The sequence below is a fragment of the Hipposideros armiger genome, unplaced genomic scaffold, assembly GCF_001890085.2.
Source record: "Hipposideros armiger isolate ML-2016 unplaced genomic scaffold, ASM189008v1 scaffold_20, whole genome shotgun sequence".
Taxonomy (NCBI): domain Eukaryota; kingdom Metazoa; phylum Chordata; class Mammalia; order Chiroptera; family Hipposideridae; genus Hipposideros; species Hipposideros armiger.
In genome coordinates, this window is record NW_017731370.1 from 2,601,509 (window position 1) to 2,628,158 (window position 26,650).

General features: G+C 38.9%; 1 protein-coding gene across 1 annotated transcript in view; it reads right to left on the reverse strand.

Annotated features, from left to right (window-relative positions):
* Nucleotides 1–8,633: 8,633 nt before the first annotated feature.
* The window catches only part of SPTLC3 (serine palmitoyltransferase long chain base subunit 3), a 150,720-nt gene continuing 132,703 nt past the window's right edge, over nucleotides 8,634–26,650 (reverse strand). The window contains exons 10-12 of the mRNA XM_019635237.1: nucleotides 21,457–21,592; nucleotides 13,099–13,228; nucleotides 8,634–11,455 (exon numbers count right to left, since the gene is read on the reverse strand). Of these exons, the coding sequence (XP_019490782.1) occupies nucleotides 11,342–11,455; nucleotides 13,099–13,228; nucleotides 21,457–21,592 (380 nt within the window). The 3' untranslated portion in view covers nucleotides 8,634–11,341. The remainder of the gene's footprint in view (nucleotides 11,456–13,098; nucleotides 13,229–21,456; nucleotides 21,593–26,650) is intronic.

A 26,650-nucleotide genomic window follows, 5' to 3' on the forward strand; every position in this document is an offset into this window, starting at 1 on the left:
AAGACTATGCCCCTTCAGAGAGTTTTTCTATTTTCCTCTTCCAGGCACACAGTAGGTATTATCAGGTCAGAACACATTTTATGTTAATTTCTTGACATGGGAATTCTCATGTAAATGTGAATGCCAAACACATGAGGCCAGCTCTATGATTATAAATTCTCAGAGTAGACTAATTTTTTTCTCTATCTAGATTCTAGATAGAAAACATCATTGTCATCTCTCTCTGCCTTTAGATAGATTTTTCTCACTAACCTAAGTTCTCATCTGTGTTCCCAAATGGACATTAATATTCAAGCCTCTACGTTACTAAGACTAAAAAATACCCGTACAACCACCGAAGTTTCAGCTCAGCTCTTTCATGTTAAGATTTCACATTCCTTTTTATTTGTCATCCCTGGGATTTCTCTAACTTTCTTGCAGGCTCAGCTTTGCATTTAAAAGGATCTTACATTTTCTGTAGTATTTTCACTTTGCAATGAGAGGTTTCTGGTTATGTAGACCATAATGTTGCCAGCAACTAAGTTTTTAGAAGTATTTCTTTAGTGAAAATTCTCAGAGGAGGAATTTCAAGTTTGAGAGACGTGCACATTTTTAATATACCTCATGCATTCAAAATTGATTAATAATAAACAATGTTGAGAGCAGTTTGTCCTCTTTGGGATATCTTATGAGTATAAATCAAGGGCACACTAATGAAAACAGTACAACTTAAAAAAATTTCTTAGCTCTTTAGTTAATTAAATCTGTGTTCAACTTGCCTGTCTCTCATTTTAAGCATCTTTTTATTAAAACATTTTATTTTTCTCCAGAAGCAAAATGAGCAAGTTTCAAACTGTGAAGCTCACTGTTAGACTTTTGTTTTTGGTACTTTTCCCTTTTAATAGAATGTCTGTTTCATCACGAACTTTGGAAGTATAAATCCAAAAGACCTGAACATGAATGTTCATAGAATTCTGATGAACAAGAGTTTTCTAGAAGCATGTCCCTAAATTCTTACTTTTGCAAAGTGAGGAGACAAAGTGTGTATACACACACACACACACACACACACACACACACACACGATTTATTTTCACATCACTCACATATATTAAAGTTTAGGGCTGAATGGTGAAAAGGAAGGAAACCACTACATGGGGATGAAGCAGGAATGAATTGCTGTGCATGATGTTGTTTTTAGTGGCTACCTCTCCTAGTCCTTAAACAGTCACTGAAGACTAGTTTTGAAAAAGCTGCAAAACCCTGAAAGGTCATAACCCTGGACTCCAGGAACATGCACCAGGGAAGATGCAGATGGATAAACAAGCCATAAAGTGCACCGTATTTTCTCTTTTCCAGCATTTCACTGAAGATTTGACCCCAGGCTATTACCCTGTGAAAGTGGAATTTTAAAAGAGCCAACCCCAAATAAACCTATACTAATCCCCAGTTGGCTGGCTTTCCCCATCACTAATGAAACCCAGGAGGGTCCCAATGTGAGGTGTGATAATTTGAGAGGCAGAGTGAAGATCACAGAGGTGAGAAACCTATCACCTCCCTTTATATCCTGAGGAGCATATGGGCCAGTCTTAGCATGACCAAAGTTCTTGTTGACCAAGACAGAGTTCCCACTGCCTCAAACTGGACATCCACCTCTGTGGTGCTTCCTCCTCTAGTATGGCCCAGCTGAGCCTTTTGAAAGGTGCCTTGGCTGAGAGCATTCAGATCTGACAGGCACCTTGCACATGTCTTTTCTGAGGAACTAGGTGAATGCTTCCACATGAGATGAAGTGATGAGAATGAGAGATGGGATAAATGATTGGTATGACTTCATGACCAGTCAGCAGTGGGGTTATGACTCTGGGCTTCATAACTGCAATATGGATAGAGCTTATAAGATTTCCTCTACCTGATGGGAGTAAATAGGGTTGGTGTTGGAGCCGTGTTGGGGAAGGATCTCTAGAAACTGAGATATCAGGGTATTATCTGTAGCAATTCTGCTTATAAATCAGATACTTACTTTGGATTGTGGAATCAGGGCCTGCCATCCTCCTTAGAATGTGTCCAAAGAGTCAGAGTTAAGTCAATCATCAGATAAGAACAAGGGGTAGGCCTCCTCCACACTCACTTTTCCTTTCTTACAGGTTGAAATCTATAGTCACAACATGAAATGGCAAAGTCTAAGGTTTGATGGAGCTCCAACTGGGAAAGGAACATGGGTCCTGAAACACCATGTGGAGGAGGGTGCTTGCCAACCACAGACATTAATTTTGACATCTATATGAGCAAAACACAGCCCATCATCTTTTGTTATGAAAGTTTAATCTACTTTAACTAATAAATGATCATTCTTGGATTTCTTTTCATCGTACTCCTGATATTAATTGTTCTCCTTTCTGGATCCCATGTCTTCCTTTTGTTTAGATGTGTTTACTGGGGTATTGGTCAAGCAATTTTTTTAAAGAAAGGGTACTGAGGGAATAGACTTTATGAACGTTTTATGTAATGAAAAAATTCCAAATTTCACCCTCCCTTGATTAGATAGATGTTTCTGTACATAAGATTTTAGAGTCAAAACTATTTTTCCTCTGAATTCAAAGGCATTGCTTAATTGTCTTCTAGCATCCAGTAATGCTAGTGAGCCATCCATGATAGAAAAAGTGGCAGGGGATACAAACAAAAAATGTGCAAAAGACCAATACAACAGCCAATGCACATGTTAAAAAAAATGCATCACTAGTAAATGTGAACTAGACATTAATTAAAACTCATTTTCTTTTCTATTAGACTAACAAAGATTATAAAAATAGTAATACTCAGCATTGGCACAGATTGGGGAAATTGTGTATTTTTATACACTGCTGATGGATATGAAAATTGGAATGAACTTGATGGAGGACCTGTTTGTAATATTCAGAAATAAAATCTGTTATTTTTACTTTTGTAGCTGAGATTGTCTTTTGTTTTTGTTTTTTTCCCCCAGATGGAAACATTTTAGTTCTTCTCTTTATCCTTGGAGTAACAAAATTTCATGAAGATGATTTTAGGTGGAAATCTATTTTTAAGGTGAAGGGATTAAACAGTATAGATTGGCGGTTACAAAATAGTCAGGGGGATGCATGATAAAACTATGTATGGTGCCAGCTGGGTACTAGATTAATCAGGGGGTTCACTTCGTAAGTTACATAAATGTCTAACCACTATGCTGTACTCCCGAAACTAATATAATATTGAATGTCAACTGTAATTTAAAAATAAAAAATAACTAAAAAAAGAAAATGTATTTTTACTGATCAGTTCATCACTTACTGGGCCATTTCCATGTTCTGTTTTGTTTCAGCTTCAGAGAAATAATTTTTTCTATTATTACTTTGATTTTTTTCCCTGTCTGCAGTTTTCCTGATTCCTTCTTTCTCAACTTTTTATTAGATGAATATTGGTCCTCCTGTATGTATCTGTGATATTTTAAAAATTTTCTCTTAATTTTTTACCTTTCTTGTCATTTGCTTTATAATTAAACATTTTTTCTTCTTTGCTTTCTATTGTTTTATTTTCATTAAACATCTAAATGTTAAATATTTTAAATTTTTATGAACTTTTGTTTCTTTTTATATCAACTTATTCTGTGGATGTGATACCTTCATACAGTCTTATTGACCAACAAGAATAATAATTAGAATATTTAAAAAGTGCTCTTTTATGTGATTGTCTATTTCTGTCAGTGAAAGTTTTTCTCTTTTTAAATTTTGGCCACTCATTTGGGTGTTGCTGGTTTTCCTCAAATATCTGGTAATCCCTGATCTTCCATGGTTATTCAAGATTGAGGCCCATGTCGATTAATTTGAATAATTGGCATGTTTCTTCTCTACTTGGAATTATAAATAATAAATTCACAGTAAAAAAATGTAGTTTTTAAGAGGATGTTCATATCATTGGATATGAGCCCACTTTAATAAAATATTTTAATTTTTCTATGTAATGTACCTGTAACATTAACTATCTGTAGGACTTTTAGACTTATCTATAAAGGAAATCTTTAACATTTGTTTGATTCCACTCAGAGTTGTCTTATTAATAAAATACTTTAAAAATACATACTTCGGGGCTGGCCAAGTGGCGTTTTGGTTGAGTTGGCTTGGGACACCAGCTCTGAGCAGCAGGGCCCAGTTCGGATCCCACATGAGGGCCAGTGATGCTGTACCCTCTAAAGCTAACATGGTGAACAACAGCTCAGCTTGGAGCTGGGATGCCATGAGTCACCAGCGACAGTGTAGGTTGCAGCCCCTGCTGCAGTGGGCTGCCGTGAGCTACCGTGAGTGGCTGGCAGCCGGCATGAGCTGTCGTGAGCCACTGAGAGTGGCCATTCAATGGCCTGTGAGCGACTGCCTCACCTGGGAAGAGGGCAATGACCACACACCTGGGAAGGGCGCAATGATAATACCAACATGGGCCAGTGAAGCGACGTCCTCCACAACTAGACTGAAGAACAAAAGGACAGCAACTTGTCTGTACCCCTTTCCTGATTCCCTAACGCTGTTCCCCTTCCCCAATTTCCCAATAAAATCTTTAAAAAAAAAAACATACTTCGGAGTTTTATGTAAGAATTTTTGAGTTAAAAACTTTTTATAAATGTTTAGTTGAAAATTTTTTAGAGGAACTAAATTATATTTTTTAATACCAATACTATTTTATAGATAAAGGAAGACCCATTTAATCATAGATATTTATAATTTGTGACCATAATTTATTGATGCTTTATGTGTGCAGAGATTTTTTTAAAGATTGGATAAAGCATCTGAAATTGGTATGGACACTATTAAAATAGTTGCATGACTTAACTATAATTATTTATGAAATAGATACATTATGGGGGAACCATGTATTGTTGGCAAAAGAGATTGTTTTTCCCTTTTAAAATACTCATAGACTGATTGGCTACATCACCCTGGTGAAAATTTTTCATTCAAAAGATGCCAAGATCTTTTTCCATGATCTCACATTGCTACCCATTCATTTTTCACACACAGAGCCTTATTCATGCTGGGGATCGCAGTCTGATTGTAGGCTAGATTGATCTCATCACAGTGAAGCCATTACACTTCTTTTGGTCTTCCTTACACATTTGCTCCGTGCATGCTTCAAATCTGGAAAGAAACATACTTATGGGCTGGAGAAACAAAGCAGCAGCAATTTCCTTGCCTTATTCCTTGGACGGTGATGAAGTAGAGAACATAATGTGGTGATTGGAGCCAGACCTAACCCTGGCCATGGGCATTGCAGCCGACCCAAACCTAATTAAGTAAGATCCTGAATAAACTTGGGTGAGAGCCAAAATCATTAGCTCCTTCAATCAATATTTTTGATATAAAAATTAGCATCTGGGCTGAATAAAAGGGAGCACTGTTTCATGCCACAGCAAAAAAAAAAAAAAAGCCTCTTGCTTCTACTCTGACCTCCTGATGTTGTATATTTTATGGGTTTGTGTCTGTGATAACTTTTTAGAGTGCTTGGCTTGCAACCATCAGATTTAAGTCTTTCATTTGAACCAATGGATGCAATGAGAATGAGTGACAAGTTCTACCTTAAACTCTAACTGTTACAGGCATCAGCCTTCTCCCAACAGGTAAACTGGATTCACTTGTTCTCTTATTCCTGCTTGAATCAGCCTTGCTAATATATAAAATTTAGCTGAAATAACTTATGAAGAAATTTGGTTTGATAAGGAAGTGGGCATTCTCAGAGAAAAGCAATGGCCCGTCAGAGTCTTGGAAGTCCTCTTTATGCTCTGCCAATCCCCTGACAACTTTAACATAGCTGCCTTCCAAGATGAGTCCATTACCGCTAGAAAATAGAGTATGTCAGAGTTCTTAGTATAGTGTCTGTCACATGCTAAGAGTCCAAAAATGATTGATGTGTTATCTTTCAAGACACCACATACCTACTTTAGAAATAACTCCTAATTTTGATCCGGGAAATTCACATGCAGGGTATGAGGTAGAGAAAGAAAAGGTTAACATTTGACTCATTTTGATGCTTTTATTATCCTGAAGATTTATTTTTTAATGAGATTGAAACAAATTAAAGAACAAGTTAAGACATCACAACCTTTTAGAGAGATTCAGTGAAATATTTACTGAGAAAATCATATGATTTCTGGGGTTTGCTTCAAAGTAATCTGGTGGGAGCGGGAGCGAAGTGGGTGGGGATAGATGAAAAAGACAGGCCATGAATTGACTATATTTGAAGCTGATGACAGGTGTACATGGGTTCATTATACTATTTTCTATTTTATGTATATTTAAAATTTCCCATTATAAAAGTTTTTGGGTTTTTTTAAAAGATTTTATTGGTGAATTGGGGAAGGGAACAGTGTTGGAGAATTGAGGAGGGGGAACATTGTGTTTTTCCAGGACCCAGCAGCTCCAAGTTAAGTTGTTGTCCTTCAATCTTAGTTGTAGAGGGCTCAAGCTCAGTTCCAAGTCCAGTCTAGTTGTGGGGCGGGTTGTGGAAGTCGAACTGGCAACCTTGTTGTTAAGAGCATGCACTCTCACCAGCTGAGCCATCCGGCCACCTGTTGGCAGCTCAGTGGCAGTTCAGCTTGGGCGCAGCTCACTGGCCCATGTGGGAATCAAACCCACGACCCTGTTGCTCAGAGCTCGTGCTCTAACCAACTGAACCACCCAGCCAGCCCCATAAAACTTTTTTTAAATGGATGGATTGCAAATAAATTTTTTTAAGTGGTTGGACTGCTGTCAGCTCATAGCTAAGTTCCTCCCCAAGAAATGCCTTCAGCCGAATAGCCTTGCTCAAGGTAATGCCCTTCCCCACGCCTCTGCCCTGGTAGCTTGCATCCCATGACTAGCTGATTGTGGAGAGGACATAAAGGCTCCCTTACTTCATTTCAAGCTAACTCTAAAGGACAATCTCAGTTGCATAGCTCCCCATGGGATTTAATAAGGCCTTTGTTATGATTACATCCCAGTTCAATTTCCTTCTTTTCCAATCTTGTTCTCTCACTCCAACCTAGATATTGTACCATTGTATGTGGTCTCAGTGGTGTGCTGGTAAATGTTTAACAATTGGCTTTCTAGATCCTTAATTTGTAGTGTTTGACAATTTCCATGGTGCAAATACTCCCAACACACCAATTTTAAATTACCAGTGCAATGTTACTGAATGCAGAACTGAGAAGAGACAAGCACAATTGGTTCTTGTGACACAGTGCAAGCCAGTGGCAGCTATCCTTACCAATTTTCCTCAATAAAATTCTTAAATGCAAATCTCTGCTTCAATCTTTTTTTAGGATAATTCAAACTAAATCAACACAAAACCACCCATTATTTTTAATATCGTCAATTTTGGTGATTTGTTTATTAAAGAAATTAACATTTCACAGGCAGAATGAAATGAAATTGGTCACTTCAAATGTTTCAGCGAAACACACACACACACACACACACACACACACACACACACACACACCACCACCACCACCACCACCACCACCACCATAAGACAACGCCCCACAATAAGTGCTTAGAAACATTTAAAATACAGACTCCTTTTAATTTCCTTAGCATTACACAGCTTCATAGGGCATTGTGAAAAAACAGACTTCAAATATGTTGTTCTTACTGAGACCAGAAAAAATAGCCAAAAAATCACCAGATAAGTTCAAAACACAATTGTTATTATTGCTGTAAATCAAAAAATATATTTAAGAGTTAAGATTTCATTATCAGAGATTTTAGGTCAGGGTAAGCCACTTATATTTGCTATTGCTGAAGAAAAATACAGAGGAGCATTACATGTTTGAAGAGCTGTTAAGATTTTCACCCTATTCAGGAGCTGTTATTGGAATAAATAAATAATCAGAGGTTGAATATTTTTTAAGGGGTAGAAGGAAAATAAAGAAACAAGGTACCACATTCAGTGGAACAAGGTGATGAAAGGAAAAGGAACATCTTGTAGGAAATGATACAGAGGAGAACTAGAGAAGGGATAATTTTTCCAAATGAATGGTGGTTATTCTTTAATGTTGATTCTATTTTTGTAGAAAGAGAAAGTACCTGAAAAATGGGAGCAAAATGTCCTATTAAGTAGAAAAGGTTGACATAATTCTCTTTAATTTAGTAGTATAAACACCTTTAATTATCAGTAGAAAATTAAAACACAGTTTCTGTTATGTTATTAGAGCCAATGGGTCTTTCAAAACAAAAGTCTCAATAATGGTTCTCAGATTATGACATGGATTGGAATCCCCTGGGAAGACTGGTGAAAATGTAGATTCCTGGGCTCTACAGCTACTCTGATTCAGTGGAGGTCTAATGTGGGACCCAGGGATCTGCATTTTAAAAAGCTTCCTAGTAAATTTTAAAGCCAATGGTCTCTGCTAGACCAAAACATGCTAAAAGGCAATATAACCAAACACCCACAATACTGCAGTTCCATGATAAGATTAGAAATGTGTCTATGCCATTTTAATATGCAAATGCATCCTTCTTACAAATACCAGTCTGGTTCCTTTATCTTCTGCTTTCCTGAAGAAGATTTTTAGAATACCTTCTATCTATCTATCATCTATCTATCCATCATCTATCTATCTATTTATCTATCTATCTATCTATCTATCTATCTATCTATCTATCTATCTATCTATCTACCAATCAGATTCTCATCGCTCTACCTTTATACTCTTATTTTCTCTGTAAAGGAAAATGTGTGTGTGTGTGTGTGTGTGTGTGTGTGTGTGTATGTTTGCAAATTGGAGGCTTGGGGTACATAAAATTATAGTTGTTAGAAAATTATCTTTCTCAATAAAACCAGCGTAAATTACATTTTTTGGCTCTGCTGTAGTTATTGACACTCAGTAAGTAATCCCTATTGAATTGCAATCATGGTCTTCACCTAGCAGTAGAAGAATTTTTCTTATAAAAATGAAAAATCCTAAGTATTCATAACCACTCACTTAACCAACCTCATGCTCTATGACATGTAATATATACTCAAAATACCAGCCCCCTGGACTTGGGTCCCTCCTAATGTGCTCAGAAAGCATTCCACTTGGATTACAGTTGTTCTCATAAGTGTTTATTCAACATAGGCTCTTGGACAGAGATAAATGTTTTATCTTGTACACCAGAAAGTAATAAATTGCCCCAGGACTCTTGGATCTTGGTGAAGAGAGAGTAACCTCCTCACTGCCTCACATGCCAGGTGGCTAAGTGATTAGTTTCCTATCACAAATTAGACTCAAGATACTCCATGAAAGGAACAATGATAGATTCCTGCTCCCAAAGACACCCCTCTGGAGGCTTAAAACTCAAAGGGTGAGTGTGAAGATCACAGACATTCAGAATGGAAGGGGATGTTTATTGCCTGCTGTACTTTAGGGAAGGTCCAGCCGTTCTACTGCCCTCTTTGTGTCTTGTTTCTTTTACAGGGCTGAGGACATGCATTTTGGACAATTAACGAGGGTAAATTTCAATTAAATGCACATTTTCAAGAGAAAAAACCTACGTGTCTTCCTTTTCTTTGCACATTTATACAACATATGTTTTCTTCACAAAAGTAGTGCTGTACCAGTTTGTTGAGAAGAATTGGAATTTAGTTTATCAAAATCAGTCATAGAATGGGGCAACCACATTTTCAGAATCCACTTTCTCTCCTTTCTGCTAATAGTACATAAAAACATTCATGAGGAAATTTACAGCACTTAAAAATGTTCATGAGGAAATTTTCTCCTCTTCTGCTAATAGTACTCAAAAACATTCATTATCCACTTTTAAACTATTGTACCTACTGGGGGTTATAATTTTCCCATCAAAGCTTTCCATGCAGATCACCTTTATCCTTTAATAAGCTTTGAGCATCAGGGCATATTGCTCCATCCAACACTGGTGCTTTGGGTTGAGTTTCTATCTCAGTGCACAGCATGAAAGCTTGGGTCCATCTGTGTCACACCAAGTCAAACCTCTCTTGAAGTGATTTGTTTATAGTGTCATTTGATGGAGTGGAATGTTCTGTAACTCATTCAAACTATTACAGAAGCTTTGCTAAAAGGTCACCACTGCTCTGTAGAGTTTCCAAATCTGGGCACCATCTGGGAGCTTGTTAAAGATAAGGTTTTCCACTGGCTTTTTCCATACCAACTAGATCCAATTAGCAAAGGGGTACTATTCTAGAGAAGTATGTGTTCAGAGAGAGAGAGAGAGAGAGAGAGAGAGAGAGAGAGAGAGAGAGAGAGAGAGGAAGAGAGAGAGAGAACTGAGGTAAGTTAAAGTTAGTTGCTAATAGTGTGCAAGCCCACTTTGCATCAAATTGAAGTGCATGTGCCAGATGACAGTACTACTTAATATTAATAAGTCTAAATGGGGGTGTCAGTCTTGAAAAAAGTTGAATAGAATTTGCTTTTAAATGCTGTTTTTGAATCAATACATTCTTCAAGTGTAGTCCTGGGAGTCAAGTCTAAAGGAAATTGAATCTCACCATTTACTCAAAATTCAATAGGAAAATGACAACTCGTTCCTTAAAGTCATAAAGGCTATGCATGCTAAACATTCATTCACTCCCCATGGTACCAAAAATGTTCAAGTTGTTATAACTTTACGGTTTTAGTCTAGGCCTGAAATTGGCTTGTGATTGCTGTCTGCCCCCTTCCTTATGAAACAAACGTCTTGAATTTTCCAAACCTCAAAAGCTCAGCTGTAAAACTGTAGGAGACCAGCAAGAGGAAAAGGAAAGTTTCCTTCAAAGACGTCTCCAGTTGCTCCTGGCCAGTTTTGTTCTCTCCCTTGAAACATTAACTATGGCTTTTGACACTTGTCCTTGGAAAAAGTCCAAATGTGACAAATGGTAGAAGCAACATTTCTTTACTTTCTTGCCTGGAACTTCCCATGATACCAATGAGTTCTAGCTGCTGCTTTCATGCATGGAACAAGGTCGGCTACTGCCCACCACCCTTACCCATGTCTGCAGATGGAATAAGTAAACACGTAGAGAGATCTACTGAATTAAAAATCAAAACCCTCTCATTAGGTTGGAACTCTTGATAGGGTATGGACCAAAGAGGTTGCACGGTAGCAGCTAAAACACAGGCTCATTGCCATTAATAATATTCTAAGAAGTGTATGTGTGTGTTTATAGCAGGATACTTGGGAGAGAAACAAAATCTGAAACCATGTTTTTGTCTCTGCAGTCCTGAGTTGGAGACATTAAAAACACGTCTCCCTCAGTTCAATTAAGCTGGTATGGAATCCAAAATTATCCTTAGAAAGGGAGAGAAATCCATTTATATCCCTTCTGAGGCAAGGAAAGAGGTCTTTCTGGCAAAGTCTTTAGGTTCCATTCAGGATCAGGAAACTTAATCGTCAAGTTCAAAGCTTGTCTCGTCATAGAGTTCAGGGCGCGTTGACTTCCTGTGCCGGGAATATTTCAGTTGCAGTAGCTCACCCATCTCATCCAGGGCTTCCAAAACCTGTAAAGAAATTGTCTTCTGTCAGTTATCTTTAAAACCCTAAGTGGCTCTGCTCTCTAGCACCTCACAGAAAGCCATAGTCTTCTTTTGCCAGATTCTTTGATTTTAAAGAAAAGGAGAAAGATCCAAACCACTAAGGTATAGCTTATAAACCAGCCCTAGACGAACGTTAGATGTTAATTACTTTTATCTCATATTCCTTAGTAGTCTAACTCCACATTATGAATGTTTAACTTATTTTGGGGGTATGAGAAGAGGAATAAAAGCATCTGAGCAATGCTAACACTTCACCTTTATTTTAAAGTTTAATGACTTATGATAGCCCTGTGGCACAAAAAGCTAAAGTTGTGGATTACATTTGGTCTTCATGACATAGCAGATCAACCTGGCCAAGAACAAAACCAAACATTGAGGAGCTGATTAGCGTCCTCCTCTCTCTCCTGTGCTTGCTTTCCTTTGCCCACTTCCCATCTCCTCCCAGTTTTAAATACTCATCTCTATGTTCCATAGAATAGATTTTAAAACCACAGAGGACCAAGAACTCATCTGTTTCAATTCTCCTAATTCAGGCAGGTAAATGTATACCTAATTTTACAAATGAAACAACTAAGATCCAGGATATACAAAATGTAGTTTTTACTTCTAATATATCACTAATCCTATGGTCTTGGGCATGGTGTTTTGACCTCTTTTGAGCCTGTTTTTCTTAATCTGTCAAAAGAGGAGGAAGACAATATTAGAGTCTAATGCTTTGAAGAAGGTGAGGTGAGAGTCATTAACATTAGAATGAATGATTAATGGGGCTTAGGGACTTTCCCCTTTGAGAAGTCATTCCCACCTTTATATGTAATAACTCATTCATATATAATAAATGAACTTATATAATTTCATATATAATAACTCATTCCTACTTTATGCTCCCATAGTTGTCTATATTTATTTTCCAAGGTGAATTTATTCTGATTGGTATTTCATTAGTTGCTTATTTATTAGCATCTCCCCTTAGGCTTTCCCCCCCCCCAACGTTTTGCATATGGTAAACAGTAGTGTTTGCTAAACTGCAGTGACATTATGAGAAAATTGCATCAACCCCAAACTGATTGAGATGGTTTAATTCTCTGATATCACTCATTCACATAAAGATTTAAATCACAGGGCAATGAAATGTGGTTTTTAAATCATTTATACCTCATGTAAATGGCTAATAGGATAGATCTGTCTTTGTTATTGGTTTTCCAACATGTTTCCTGGTTGGGTCATATTTTATTATGATGGATTTGGTGCCTATGAAAAATGTCTGGATGCAGGCAGTTGATGCTGAAATAGTATGTTAGATTACCTTTTGCTCTTAAGAACTAGTAAATAGCACAGCATTTGACTACTTAGTCAGTTTTTTCTATGAAACCAAAACACCAACTTGATTCAAGTCTTCACTAAACTGATTTTCTTTTCTATCTACTTAGTTGATCACATTGTTGGGTAGTGTTGGAAAACACTTGTTTTTTAGCAGTGAGTATTATTAGTATTGTTTTCCTAAACCTCCCAAGAGATATCCAGGGAGCTCTAAGCCAGCTCAGTAAAAGAATATGCTCAGAATCCAAGGCACCAGCATTGGAGTTTCCATTGGCCCATGCTGTACTCACCATGTCTAACATCTCCCGGGTGTGTGCTGCTGAAACACAGAACCGCGCCCGAGCTTCTGCGAGGGGAGTAGCTGGAAATCCAACAACCACCACGCCAATTTTTCTGTTCAATAGATGCCTTGCAAAAGCCCTAAAGGAAAGACAAAAAAGAAGGTTAACTGAGATGACAAAATTATGCTGCAAAAAAAAGAAATATGGCTAATTGACTTACTCTCTTTTTAATAACAATAAGTAGAGGATGATTTAAGTTATTAAACCTCTGTAAAATACAATTGGCAAGGAAAAGGGGCAGTCAGTCACTTGGTGGCACCTGTAACTGAGTGTGTATAGTATGGAGTCTGGCACGCTCATTAAACAATCTTGAGGACTGAGTCTCTGACGTTAAGCAGAAAATGATGATGTATGTGACCCTGGTTTAACAAGTCTGCATTGATGTTCAATCCTTTGTCTGTAGGGTTCCTAGGAATAAAACCAAACAGCTAGCACAATGCAATTACTAAAGAAATAATACATATCAAAAGCAAACCTATATGTTTTAAAAACTTAACACCAATAAGCTAGTGTGGAAATTTCAAGAAGCCTCTACTTAGAGACTGTAATTTGAGGACCAGGATCAGAGGGTCTGCAGGAGTCAACCCCAAGCAATAGTCTCACTCCAGAGCCAAAGATTTTATTTTCCATCAAACTAGAGATAGGAAATAGCTAGGGGTCTCCACATTTTAAAAAATATGTGAATGAACACACCCAGGTATATTCAGGGACAATAAATCCATTGATTGGTTAAAAGGGGAATGGGGCATGAGGGAAACAGGGAAAGAAATGCACACACTCAGGGAAGCTGGCAGGTAGATGAAGCCTGAAGGATATAAGTCATATATCTATAAGGTACTTTGATGCAGGGTAAAACCTTTTAAAACTATGATTGCTTCCCCTTATCTGCTTCTAGCCACTTTCTGTTCCAGAGTTAATGTCAGTAACAATTTTAGAATATCAAGCTCTCAAAATCTGTAAATTTTTTATGCCAACAACCAATGTCAGATAAAAAGATGTGTCTCCAAGTAAATCTTTCTCCCTTGTGCTCTGTTGCTCTTTGCAGGAAACTTTAATTACTGATCGGCTCTGCCCACAAATGAAGTAAATGCCTCAGCTCTGTTCTTAGCATTAAGAGGTTGCCGGTGTCTCATTTTAGGCTGGAAGCTGACAGCACCACAGAAACCTTCCAGTCATAACTCAGGAAAAATTCTTGAACCAGACGTGGAGAACAAGCCAGTTCATTCATTAATTCCTCTCACCCTTTAGCTGTCTGTCTTTTGGTTGCCTCATGTAGAATGTAGGTTATCAAATGAAGTGATGGAGATTGTAAGACCTACCGAACACACGCCTCTCTGACCTCCTGGCTTGAGTAAGGCAAGATTCGCCCTTTGATTTGGACTGGGAAGGTTTCAAGGAGATGAAGCTTTCTAACTGCAAAAGCTTGAACACAGAGGCTGTTCTTTCTCATCACCCTGTGGAAGGCTGCCCACGAACTACACAGGATGAGAACTCATAATTGTCTGAGAAACAAGTCAAGTGCTTTTATTGCTGGAGTACAAACCACCTGACCCACAATCTCAGGCCAGTTGTTGGGACTCCCAAAGGGGCGTTTTCACTGTCTACACATTTCTCTTTGTACCAGAGGAAGCAAGTTTTGCCAAAGAATGTAGAGCAAAATATATGACTGTTGATTCATTAGGCTAATCTGAGGCCTCCCTGGAGCACTTTTGAGCTTAAAACTTATACTACTAAACCTAGCCTCCTTCAGTTAATGCATATAATTGCCCTGAACATTTTATATAATGAGCCTCTGGGTTTGTACTCCCCAAAGGAAATTAGAGCCGGTGTAAGTAGAAAGAAACTAAACTATGTGAACCATCATCATCATCATCATCATCATCATCATCATCATCATCACCACCATTAGCACTGTGTTGCAGCGTCACTGCATTTTGTGTCCCACCATCTTCTAAACACGGGACGAGGACTATGAAAGGAAATGTAAGCCCTGTACCAAATAGTATGTACAATACAGTCTTGATTATTTAAGTGCATGTTTTATGTGTGAAATCACATTATACTGAACTCCATAGAAGATCCAGTGATAGAGTTTCAGCTGGACTTTTTTCAAAAGTTCAACTGGCTAGAGGTTATACTTTAATTTGGTGGTAGGTGGAAATGTGGAGAAATCATAGTTCTTTCATGAAATCAAAGGTTTTTAAATGAGTGAAATGAAAGAAGTGCTTATACACTGGCTAATACCATTAACTCTCTGTCTTAAAAGCTTCTTTACATATAACCTATTCATTGAAGAAATATCAGAACAGGAAAGAAGGACACTAGGCAGAACAAGCTCTTGCCAGCAACTCCTGCCAATAATAGGTGATATGACCTTTCATAACTAAACTGTTTTAAGTTTCCTTAGACAACACAAACAACTATTTTTTTTCCATTGTAGTGACTGATGCCTTTGGATTCACCAAAGATGACATTAATGAGGGTTAAACTTATGCCCTGTGTTGCTTTAATGAGATATGCATTTCTTTCCCCGATGGACTAAAACTTCAGAGGCCATGCTGTGCACTGAAAAGAGCTCTAGATTAGGAGGCAAATGCAACTGGCTTTGAATTCTGGGCTGTACTACCTACAATCTAAGTGACCCTCAGAAAGCAGTTTGACTTTTGTGGGTTTCGGTGTCCTCATTTGTAAATGAGGGCAAAGTGTCCTACACTCAATGGATGATCATATAATCAGTATTCAGCCATGTTAGCTCCTCATTAAAAATCATCTTAAATTGGAAGGCACTAGATAGTTTGACATACCCTCCAGTGTCCAATATATCATAATTGATGCAGAGTATAATAGGATCTTTACCTACTATTTTCCTGGAAGTACTATTTTTATTAATGAAACTAAAGATAGCAACAATTGTTTTGGAGAGTTACGCAACTATGGTGACCCAGTCTTGCATTCAGTTGAAAATAGTAATAATAATCATAGTACTAGAAGTAGAAGTAGTAGTAAAAATAATCACTACTATTGATTGAATGCTTATAATATATCAAACATTATATTAAGTGCTTTATACACATTGTTAATACTATTAGTAATAACAACTAATACTGCATAGCTCTTCTATAAGAGACAACGTGCCAAATGTTTATAGGCCTCATCTTGTTTAATCTTTCCAGTGACCTTATGAAATAGGTACTATTATAATCCATTTTAAAAATAAGAAAACTGAGGCTTCAGGAGATTGGGTAACTTGTCCAATATCCCCCAGCTAGGAAGAGGCAGAGTCAAAATTCTTATTCATTCCAAACATTTCACTCTACCATAGAAAAACTTTCACTTTAAGCTCCCTCTAAGTTCTATTTTCATTTTTCACATTAGCTGTTGCCCAATCAGGACTCCAGGCATATAAAAGAACAGGGAAAATCCCTCTCACCATCTGATATGGTATAGTTGAATACTTGAATTTATTTTAAAATATATATATTTTTAAATTTTCAGTTACAGTTGACATACAATATTATATTAGTTTTAAGTGTACAATGCAGTAATTAGACATTAATATAACTTATGAAGTAATCACCCCTAGAAATCCATTACCCATCTGACACCATATATAGTTATTATAATACTACTGACTATATTCCCCATGCTATGCTCTACATCCCCATGACTATTTTGTAACTACCAATTTGTACCTCTGAATTCCTGCCTCACTTCACCCATCCCCCAATCTCCCCCCCCCCAGCAACTATCAAAATGCTCTCTGTATCTATGAGCTTGTTTCTGTTTTGATTCTTTATTTATCCTGTTATCTAGATTCCACCTATAAGTGAGATCATATGACATTTGTCTTTCTTTCTGACTTACTCCACTCAGCACAATGCTCTCTAGGTCTACCCATGTTGTTGCACATGGCAAGACTCCATTCTTGCCTGACTAATATTCCATTCATGGCTGAGTAATATTCCATTGTATATATTTACCATTTCTTTATCCATTCATCCATTGATGGACACCCAGGTTGCCTCCATGTCATGGCTGTTGTAAATAATGCTGCAATGAATATATAAATGCACATGTGCCTTTAGACTAGTGTTTTGAGTTTCTTTGGATAAATCCTCAGAAGTGGAATTATTGAGTCCTTCTTTGTCTCTTGTTATAGCCTTTGTTTTAAAGTCTATTTTCTCTGGTATAAGTATTGCTACTCTAGCTTTTTTTGTTTGTTTCCATTTTTATGAAATATCTTTTTCCATTCTTTTAATTTTAGTCTCTGTGTGTCTTTCAATCTGAAGTGGGTCTCTTTTAGGCAGCATATGTAAGAGTATTCTTTCTTATTCATTCAGCCACCTGTATCTTTTGATTGGAGCATTTAATCCATTTACATTGAAAGTATTTGTTGATAGATATGTAGTTATTGTCATTTTAATATTGGTATTCTTGTTCTTTTTTTTTTTCTTTTCTTCATCTTCTTAAAGAAGTCCCTTTAACATTTCTTTTAATGCTGGTTTGGTGGTGATGAACTCCTTTAGCTCCTTGTCTGGGAAGCCCTTTATCTGTCCTTCAATTCTAAATGATAACTTTGCTGGGTACAGTAATCTTGGTTGTAGGTTATTTTTTTTCATCACTTTGAATATTTCATGCTGATCCCTTCTGGCCTGCAAAGTTTCTGTTGAGAAATCAGCTGATAGTCTTATGGGAGCTTCCTTTTAGGTAACTAACTACTTTTCTCCTGATGCTTTATAGATTCTCTCTGGGTCTGTAACCTTTGGAATTTTAATTATGATGTATGGGTGGGCCTTTTTGGGTTTATCTTGTTTGGGACTCTCTGGGTTTTTATGTTTGTTTCCTTCACCAAAAATTTAGGAAAGTTTTCCATTATTATTTCTTCAAATAAGTTTTCAATGTCTTGCTCTCTCTCTTCGCCTTCTGGTGTCCCTATAATGCAAATGTTGGTACGCTTGATGTTGTCCCAGGGGCCCCTTAAGCTATCCTCATTTTTTTGGATTCTTTTTTCTTTTTGCTGTTTTGATTGGGTGTTTTCTGGTACCTTATCTTCCAAATTGCTAATTAGATCCTCTCCTTCATCTAACCTACTGTTGATTTCCTCTAATGTATTCTTCATTTTAGTTGTTGTATACTTCAGTTCTGACTGTTTCTTTTTTTATGGTTTCTGTCTCCATTTTTATGTTCCCTATCTCTCTGTTGAAGTTCTTCTTGAGATCATTGGGTATCCTTATAACCAGTGTTTTGAACTCTGCATCTGGTAGATTACTTGCCCTCATTTTTTTTCCTTTTTTTAGTTCTTTTCCTGGAACTTTGTTATGTTCTTTTATTTGGGACACATTTCTTTGTCTCCCCAATTTGGCTGCCTCCCTGTTCTTGTTTTTATGTATTAGATAGAGCTGTTATGTATCTCAGTCTTAGTAGAGTGGCCTTATGTAGTAGGTGTCCAGTGAGGCCCAGTGGTGCAGTCTCCCTTGTCAGCTGAGCTGGGTGCTCCAGGTGTTCCTTGTGTGGGTTCTGTGTGCCCTTCTGTTGTAGTTGTACCTTGGTTGCTGTTTGTATGTCAATGGGAGGGATTGACTCTGATTGGTTGTAGGGACTGGATGTGGCTACAGCAGAGGAGCTGTTTTGCAGTGGTTGACCCTCTGAAGCAGGATTGGGTGTGTCTTTTTTTAAAGGTGGTTGGGTGGTGCTCTGGTGTGGTCTAAAGTGGAACATCAGGTGTGCTGGTTCTGGGGTGTCTTAAGAGGAGCTCTATTGCAGGCAAAGGTCAGTTGCTGCCTGTGAGCTGCCCAAGGCTACTTGGTATGAGCTACAAAGTGATTTTCATATGGTTGCCACTTGTGCCTGGTTTGAAGCTGCTTAGCAAGAGACACAGGGCATGCTGAGGCCACATGTTGCTTGTTTGGGGTTTGTGAACCTTTGTGAGATTTTAGGGAATTCTGCAGCATAAGCCAAAATAGGCCATTTGTATGGAAAAGCCACTGGAAGTGGCTTGGGTGGGCCTGTGGGTCAGGCGGGGTCTCAGTGAATCACCAGGGCTTGTGAACATGTCAGCCTGGTTGACAGAAACTTAGATATGGTGCCTATCTAAGTCTGCATGCTGGTGGAGGGGTGAGCTCAACAAAGGAACAATGGCTTCTGCCAGCACTTCTGTTTGGGTGAAAGCTGCTCCTCCTGCCCTTGCCCTGTAGCCAGACAATTCAGTTCCTCCCTGTATGTCCTTGGAGCCTTTCAAACTGCTGTCCTCACTCTGGAGCTCAAAATGAGTGAGTCCATCAGTGACTAAGTCTGTGCATGGGTCCTTTAAGAAGAATGCCTGGGAAGCCAGCCATCCTCCATCTGACTCAGTCACAATCCTTGCTGGTTTTCACAGCCAGAAGTTATGAAGAATTCTTTCTCTAGCCCTGCAACCCTGGGTAGGAAGCCTGGTGTGGGGCTGGGACACCTTGCTCCTCAGAGGAGACCTCCACAGCCAAGATATCCCTCTCAATTTTTAAACACCACATGTGGGTGTGGCACCAGCCCATTACGCATCTCTGCCCCTCCTATCAGTTTTGACGTGGCTTCTTCTGTATACCCTTAGTTATAAGACTTCTGTTCAATTAGACTTCAGGCAATTCTCAATAATGGTTGTTCTGTAGTTTAGTTGTAATTTTTATGTGATCATAGGAGGAGGCAAGCACAATCTTGACCTACTCTGCCAGCCTGACTGGAACTCGAAGACTTTTATTTAAATGCTTTTGTTTTTTACTCTTCATGGAACCTTCTTATTGTATGGATCCATTTTTCCAATGTGTTGAGATTCTAATTCTAGCTTGCATTATCAAATTCAGACATATCCAGTACACCCCCACTGCCACCTACCAACGTTGTGCACCTCATACTCTCAAAATTAAAACAAGTTGATATTTGATGTCTTCATTTCAGCTAATGATAAAACATTAAATCAACATTAGCTAACTGTGGAGTCTTTCTTCCAGAACATACTATTTCCCCAATTACTCTGAATAAATGTATGTTCTCTTTTATGCCTTCCAAAATCAAATGATAAACTTTTTTGGATTATCTGCTAATTTGAATCACCATTGTCACCCCTCCCTGCCATTAGCACAGAGCAGTATCCCTTGTGAGATTTCTGTAGGACAAGGTCTTTTTGGCCACTCTAGGCATTAATATCCTGACCCAGATCTGTGAACGAAGGGCTGAGTGGTTGTGAAGCTTTGGCACACTGAACAACTCACATGTGTGTTTTAACTACTTGGGGTTTTGCTGTGGTAGAAAGACACAAGAATGTACTCGGAAGAACCAATGTTTTGGGAGCTTATAACTCACTCTTACCCATCATGAGTTCTAAACTAATAGCCCTGGAATGTCTTTTCTATACTTTCAATACTCTGTCTAACTATTCAGACTCTTAAAGAGCCAGACAGAAAGTTACCACAATAGGGTTATGTTAAAAGAGTCAGGACTTCTAGATTCTGATAAATATACGGGTATGTTCAATATTACTTTCTACCATGCATTTGGTCACACACACAAATAAATATTTTACATTTTCAAAGGGTTTTAATTAATGTCCTTTAGAGGTAATTAGTCTCCAGCAGGTTGGAGAATGGCTCATATACAAAATTGTCTATGACATACTGAGAAAAAAATCTTTTTTTCTTTTCTCTTTTTATGCAGTTGCTACGAATGCTCAATTTCAGAGCTGTGATCAAATGAGACCACATTAAAAGTTGGTGTTAAGAGCATGAGCTTTGGAGCAAGAGTAGGTTTGGGTTGGCCTCTTGGTTTTACTACTCCTTGACAAGTATGACTTTGCACAAACTATTTAACTGCTCTCAGCCTCAGTTTCCCCACACTTAAAGTGATGCTGTCTTCTTCTGAGAGGATAGCCATGAGAGCTCAGTGGGAGAAAGCATAGAGCCTGGTAATATTGCTTTTAAATATGTGGAGAAATGGTCTTCAGAGGTTCTCCCTGAGACATATCTTAAGGAAGGAGGAGGTGCAGGATCATTCTCTACAGTTGAGGCTTAGGGTGGTAAGTGACTCCTCTAAATTCACAGAGCTTGAAAATGGTGGGCCTCAGCACCTGGTTGTGTTCCTATAAGACCTGTGAAAAGGCATAGCCAATGGGTTGGCAGGGGTTTCTAGAAGCTGTACAAGTGAATTCTGCACTCAGCGCCCCATTCAAAGTACATGATCAATGCCTATGCTGAAAGAGCCTCATAGTGTCAAAAGCACCATCTTAGTCACGTCACCTTGGGGCGTAGGCATTATTCTGAGAGTCCATTGGATACTCACGCTACTTTACCAGGCATATAAAGGAGCAGGGGAACAACAGGAGATTCCTCATTGCCATAGATAATGAATCCCATTTCATTCAGTCTCTGTCTGAAGTATCTTGTGTTTTTTGCAAGTTGCCGTACTCTCTGCAACCCTGAAAGGAGACAGGCATGAAATCCATCAATTCCCACCAGAAAGAGGGAAGCAAAGGTCAGATTGACTTGGCAAGCATTCTTAAGTCTTTCTGCAGGTTTGCAACATTAACTGGGACAAGATGGCAGTAGGGCAGGGAAATTTCTCCTGGTGAGCAGGTGTGGACAATGATGCCTGAGAACTTCCCTGAGCCTAGAAGGCAGGATCCAGGGGCAACGGTATGGCTACATACTGCTAGCAAATACAGTCAGGCTAGACTGCAGAACCACAGTGGTGTGGAGTGGTGGGGAGGGTGTGTAGCAAGAAGGAAGGAGGTGAACTATCATTTACTAGGTACCTATTGTGTATGGACTTGGCACAAACTGTTTTAGAAACAACTCAGGAGAAGGGAGTGACACAAGAAGTCTCTCTCTCTCTCTCTCTCTCACACACACACACACACACACACACACACACACACACTATACCATGCTAGTTGTTGGTAGAGGCTTTTTAGCCAAGCTGAGCTGGCCCATCAAATTGCCCCTCATCTAAGTCTCTAATTAAAGAACACATCATCCAGTTGGAATTTGAAAATGTAGCATATCCTTGGACAAGGTAGGTCCAGCTGAGACCAGGACTCTTTTGTGAGGTATTTGGTGGTGGTAGAATAACAGAAGGAAGAGAAGAGGGATACCTCTGCTTTCCCCAAGCAGAAAAAATGAGTGTTGTCCCAAAACAGAAGGTCAAGCCAATGTACATGTGTCCATTTCCAGGTTATTGGTGTTTCAGCTCAAAAGCTTATCCTCTGTTCTCAGCATATGTTCTGGGGTGGGGGTGAGGGTGCGGGGTTACACATTCAAGATGACAAATGAAATTAAAGAGCAGATCAAGTTCTGAAGACACCTGTCTACTCCAATCCTGCCTGCTCAATAAGGAAGGTTGAATAGAATTAGGTGTTTAAGTTGCCTAGAAATCAGTCCAATGTTTGCATTTGATGCAAAATTGCTATTCAGCAGGACTGTGCTGCTACCACTGTCCTCCATTCTGATTGATCAGGTGTGCATTCAAACCTATCAGAGACCTTGATCTACCAGTTATTCAATATTTTGAACATCACTCCTGGCTGTCTGTAACTTTCTAGGTGAAAAATGAGTAAAAATGTCAGGAAACATGTCCTCTAGTTCCTTTTTGGAGAAATGGCCCCAGATTATGCCTTGACAACGGGTAAGCTGTGGGCATCTCCTACTCAACATCCTTACTCCAGGGGACTGTGATGTTCAGGTAGAGTTCACCTCACCTTTTTTTTTTTTTTTTGGCTGAGCCATCCTGCTACCTGTTGGCAGCACAGCGGCTGCTCAGCTCGGGCTGGACTCGAACCGCTGTTGCTCAGAGCTCAAACTCTTGAGTGAGCTCTTAATCAACTGAGCCACTCGGCCGGCCCTTCACCTCACCTTTCTTCTTTGCTACAAGTGTAACATGTTACCAAGGCCTGGCTAATTGGAATAGCCCATCCCCCTGATGATTGGTTCAACAATGGAACACAGCCTGGGCCTATCAGAGCCTTTCAGATCTACTGAGGGAAAAGTATAAGAATAATGTCATTCTCAAGCTACATCTTTGTCACAATATGGAGAAAACCTACTCGAGAATGAGGTTGATCCAGAAAAAAAAACAAGGCAGAAAACAGCAAGAGTCCTGATGGCATCATTGGAACCCTTGGGTCTAGCCATGCCTAAGTGAGTCCATCCTTTCAACTGGCCCTATTATGTGAACCAATACATTTCTTTTTCTTACTGAAGTTACTTTGAGCTGCATTTCTACCACCTACAACCAAACGTGTAATACAGGTGGCCAATAATTGGATGAGGTTACCTCTAAAGGACAACAATAATATCAACAACAATAATAATTATAGCTCAGAAATATGTAGTGTCACTACTATTATAAGAACTTAACATTTAATAATTTATTTAGTCCTTATAACAACTATATTGATGTAGATATTTAATGTCATGTTACACATGAGCAAGAGCCAAGTAACTTACCCAAGTTCACATAACTTGTAGGTGGCAGAACCAGAATTTGAACCCAGGTGATTGGGTTATAGATTCTGTGCTGTTACCCCTATGTTATGACACTTTGCCCAACAACAGCAATGGATGATGTCTGCCCAGATAATGGATGGTGGCCATCTCTTCTGAAGCTCAATAAAATTTATCTCTGCCAAATGTTAGGATCATTGTTATACAAAAATTTTCTAGTAGAAACAGTTGAGAAGTTGAGGGCTTAGCAAACGCCAGGCAGACTCATGTTGTGAAGGATGGGGAAAGATATCAAGGACTAGAGCCTGAACCTTGCCCCAGGAAAGGACTGGTAAACCCCTTTCACTTTGGGTGGGAGGCCTAAAGGGCTACTCCTTAGAAGTAAGGGTACATCAAAAGTAGACCCCTCCCCCAAGGGGCACTTCCTTTATTCAAACATCTGACAGTTTACACTAGATTCTATCATTCTGAAAATATCTTCCTTCGAATTATTATTATTTTTTTTTTGCTCATCAGACCCAATTCTACTTGACTTCTGTGACATTTTAAATATGTTAACAATATATGCCGAGGAATGGAGATTTAGTTGAGTGGAACACCAACCAATGAGACAGATGTTGAATGCTGCAGGTATCCCTACTTGTTTTCTATTATTACCCTTCACCCAACCCAAGTTCTCAAGGATGATCCCTCCCCAAGTCTGACTGTGATGGAAAAAGCATCTGGCTTATTGTACTTTCTCAGGAAATCTGACCTCTTACTCCCACCATGCTGGTCACAGCTAATGGGTGTAGAACATCCTTGACCCAAGGGCAGTCCATTCTGGTGTTGGCCAAGGAGCCATAAATTGGCCTATCACAGGAACTTTGTCAAAGAGATAAGTGTGAATTAAACCAATAAGATCGTTTTATAGGTAAAGTGTGAATGTGAAAATTTTAGAGGAAACACACAATTGGTATTGAGTAAATACTGAGGGCCATAGAAAGAAAAGCTTATTATCAGAACCTATAAGACAGAAGGAGACTGGTCAGTAGAAGCTATGGTAACTCATGAAGAAGAGAAGTGGGCAGGGCAAGGTTAGTAAGTAGAAACAGGAAGAGAAGAAATATAAACAGGGAAGAGCTTATAGTCTAGTGGAGGAGACGGACATTAATCAAATAATCACATAAATGGATGTAAAATTGCAACTCTGGTAAATGCTATAAAGAACGCAATGTGGTGTTATGAGAGCCCATATTAGATTGGACTAAGTCTGGGTAAGTCAATAAATGATACATGAGCTGAGATCTAAAAGATGAATAAATGTTAACTTGGCAAAAAACCAGAGGAGAACATTCCAGCCACAGGAAACAGAATACGTGCCATTGTCCTGTGGTTTGTAGAGCAGAGTGGTTGAGAACCAGGCAAGATGTGGTTTAGTGTGGGGCATTATGAAGCTGAAACAATGGGTAGATAACAATAAAAAAAATATACAGAGATTTAAGAATTCAACATTTAATGGTTGGGAAAATAAGCCTGACCTTAAAATGGTGACAAACAGCAACCAGGGAGGGGGAAGATAAATCAGAAGATGAAATAGTGTTGACTGGATTTATCAATATGGTCATCATTGGTAACCTTTACTGTTGGGTCCCTCTTGGGACTTTTGAAAAAAACAAATAGTTGGGCAGGCTGAGTGGCCCGTTGGTTAGGAGTTGGCTTGGGACGCCAGCTCTGAGCAGCAGGGCCCCAGTTCGGATCCCACATGAGGGCCAGTAATGCTGTACCCTCTACAGCTAAGATGGTGAACATGGAGCTGGGCTGCCATGAGTCACTGATGATGGCGTAGGCTGCAGTGGGGCTGGCTGGCAGCAAGAGTGAGCTTTCATGAGCTTCCATGAGCCACTGTGAGTGGCCGTGCAATGGCTGACAAGCGACTGCCTCACCTGGGAAGAACACAATGTTAAGACCAACATGGGCCAGTGAAGCAATGTTCTCCACAACTAGACTGAAGAACAAAAGGACAGCAACTTGTCTGTTCCCCTTTCCTGATTCCCCAATAAAATCTTAAAAACAAAAAACAAACAAAGAACCCCCCCCCCAAAACAAGTAGTTGCAAGTATGGTTTACTTTAATTTATATATGCTTCTATTTTCCCACCCACTTTTCTTGTTTTTCAATAAAAAATGTAAGCCTTCTCCCCCAAAATTCCAGATAAATTCTCTTGCATAGACACTGCCTCTTCATTGCAAAACCTGTTTTGTAACATGCTGAAGTGTCCCTTGAAAACTTGTATGTATACAGAGAGCAACCTATATGAAGGACAGCACTAAAAATTAGGATGGAAAATATTTGTCTTTACTTTCAAAAATATTTCATCCATACATTGAAACTGTGTTTAGGGAGATGAAAACATAAAGAGTAGGGGGAGATTGTGGACAGGAAAGGAAAAGAAAAGAGGGGTGGAATAAGACTTGTTTTAAAGAAGGTGATTGAAACTAAGGCACAGATATACATCCCGGCCACCAAAATGTATTCCATATGGCTTGTCCCCTTGTGCGTTCAGCTTTTTTGTTGATCGTTAGTTGCATAATGAATAGATGACTTCATCAGGCTGGGCCTGATGATTCCTAAATGATCCCTGTCAAAGACTAGAAGGATTTCCTGGCCTGGAAGTGCATGAATGACTTAAATTGCTTTTCCCAATGGCATTATCTTTGCACTTGCCCATAATGATTCATCTATCATTGGGCTGCCCAGCTACTTAATTAGCCCCGTCTGTCCCCTCTGCCTTGATTAACCCAAGTAACTGAATCATCAGCTAATGTCATCACTTTACTGCTTCTAGATCCTTTGCAGAGTTGACCAAACAGATCAGAATATCAATCCCAAGAACAGCTGACTCTTAAGAACTGAATGCTTTATTCTTGCCCTGTCTTTCCTACCTTTGAACCACTTAGCACAGCATGGATTACAAGCCATTATGACACACTTTGTGGTCACCATGTTTTCTTATATAGGTCACTATAAATGCCTTTGAGGTCTTTTGAGTTGGC